The sequence below is a fragment of the Daktulosphaira vitifoliae genome, unplaced genomic scaffold (genome assembly GCF_025091365.1).
Source record: "Daktulosphaira vitifoliae isolate Bord-2020 unplaced genomic scaffold, ASM2509136v1 Scaffold_1241, whole genome shotgun sequence".
NCBI lineage: Eukaryota > Metazoa > Arthropoda > Insecta > Hemiptera > Phylloxeridae > Daktulosphaira > Daktulosphaira vitifoliae.
In genome coordinates, this window is record NW_026100801.1 from 1 (window position 1) to 2,396 (window position 2,396).

At 27.4% G+C, this 2,396-nt stretch overlaps 1 protein-coding gene across 1 annotated transcript; it reads left to right on the plus strand.

The window, feature by feature from the left end:
• Positions 1 to 54: 54 nt before the first annotated feature.
• Positions 55 to 2,375, plus strand: LOC126909775 (uncharacterized; the record flags this gene model as incomplete). The annotated part of the gene is made up of 2 exons (XM_050692203.1): positions 55 to 365; positions 827 to 2,375. A coding segment is annotated over exon 2 (1,468 nt), but the record flags the coding sequence as incomplete, so codon positions are not given.
• Positions 2,376 to 2,396: the final 21 nt, after the last annotated feature.

Genomic DNA, 2,396 nt, shown 5'->3' on the forward strand with positions numbered 1-2,396 from the left:
TTAGTTACATTAACATAAAATATTAAAGTAAAGGAATAACTTAATGTATTATTTTATACAATACCATTATAAATATATTATATAATTATAATATATTATGGTTATAAATTATGGTTTAAAAATAGCCTGAAAGGGTCATTTTACTATTTATACCCTTTACGTAAAAACATTTTTAAGCTAAAGTGTTTTAGTCCGCCCTCATACATAATAAAGTTTAGTATTATTAATTGATCTTATTGTATAACATTTTTAGATACAGCTTTATTACAATTTAATGCAAAAGAAATAGACTTTGAAAAAGAAGTTAAGGAATGGTTCCGCCATGCTGAACAGCGCTTTGAACGAGAAAATAAAAAAAACCAACAGTAATGAATATTTAAATTAAGTAAAAGTTAATCATGTAAATAAAAAAAATAATTATCATTATAGACACTTTTTTAGAAAATTCTGTTTGAACAGTTTTTTTTTTAATTTTGATAATGAACGGTGACATAGTTTTTATAATTTTAGTTACTATGTGTATAAATATACAAGTTAAATAAATAATAAACTAAAGAGGTCTAAATGGTTTTATTTATTTATATGTTGTATTTTGGTATAACAGTAAACAGAATGTGTGTCTATTATAAAAACCCTAATGAAGAATGGTTAAATACGGTCATTAATTAAAACAAATATTATTTAATATATAAAATACATTGAAATATATAAATCAAATAAATTTTTCTCACTCCATTAGTTATAGTATCAAATCAGGAGAAAATATTGAATTTACTAGGATGATTTTTTTATTATATGTTTTGTTTACATTTTTTGAATTCTTCAGAATCGAAAAAGAAAAAATTGTGAACTCCTATCTAGAAAATTTTTCTTAAGACGTACAAAAATTGATGTTGCCAATCAGGTTATGACGTTTTCAGAAAAATGCCAAGAACAAAATGATCAGGAAATTGTACTGACAAACAAAATTATTTCCAGTCATAAGGATACTATAGTAACAGAATCAATTAATTTACCTTGTGGTTTGGTTGCAAGTAATACAGAGGTGGAAACATCACTTACTGGTAATTATCAATGTGAAATAAATATTAGTAGAAATTCAAGTGTACAAACAGAAACATTGAATACAAAACTTCAAAAATGGGTAGCTAAGTTTAACGTATCACATAATTGTACCAACTCTCTTTTAAATATTTTGAGGTCTGAAAATTTAAATCTACCAAAAGATGCTAGAACCTTATTACACACTCCTACAGCAAAAGAACATACTATTGTAAGTGTTCCTCCTGGAAGTTACATTCACATTGGTGTCAAGTTTATGTTATGTAAAATGTTAGGTGTACATATGAAATGTTTTAATAGTAATATTGTAATTGAGTTAGGAATTAATGTTGATGGTGTTCCTTTGACATCTTCCTCCAAATCAAGTTTTTGGCCTATTCTAATATCTGTTGTAAATATACCTCATCTATCAAAATTTGTTCTTCCAGTTGGAATATACCATGGAAAGTACAAAAAACCTAATTCAAGTTTTGATTTAATGAATACTTTCATTATAGAAATCAATGAAATCATTAAAAATGGATTAACTGTTGGCAATAAAAATTTTAAATTTATCATCAAACATATAGTGTGTGATACCCCTGCTAAAGCCTTTTTATTAAACGTGAAAGGTCATAACGCCTATCATGGATGTAGTTCATGTACAGTTGAAGGTACATTTACCAATAACCGCATGGCATACTTGGACATGAATGCAAACTTACGCACTGATGAAATGTTCAGAAGCAAACAAGACGAGTTTTATCATAAAGATTCTAGTCCTTTAGAAGATCTACCTATTGATATATCTAAAACAGTTGTTTTAGATTATATGCATAATATTTGCCTAGGAGTAACTAAAAAATTGCTTACATTTTGGACTAAAGGTAATAAATCAGTTCATTTATCAAATTCTGATGAAGTTTCAGCTGAACTAATCAATTTAAAACCTTTCGTGCCTTCAGAATTTTCTAGACTACCAAGATCTTTAGAGGAGGTTGAATTCTGGAAGGCTGCAGAATTCAGATCTTTTCTCCTTTATTTTGGGCCTATAGTTTTAAAAGGAAGACTAAAAAATCATCTTTATAATCACTTTATGCTCTTACACTGTGCTGTCCGACTTCTAATTAATCCTGAAGTATGTTACTCTCATAATTCTTTAGCAAAAAATTTGTTGTATAAATTTGTTGAAGAATATTCTGGCTTGTATGGACAGGAGTACGTGGGATACAATGTCCATAATTTANAAGAATATTCTGACTTGTATGGACAGCAGTACGTGGGATACAATGTCCATAATTTAATACATATGACAGATTTTGTTTTATTTCATGGTGAATTAGACACCTTTAGTG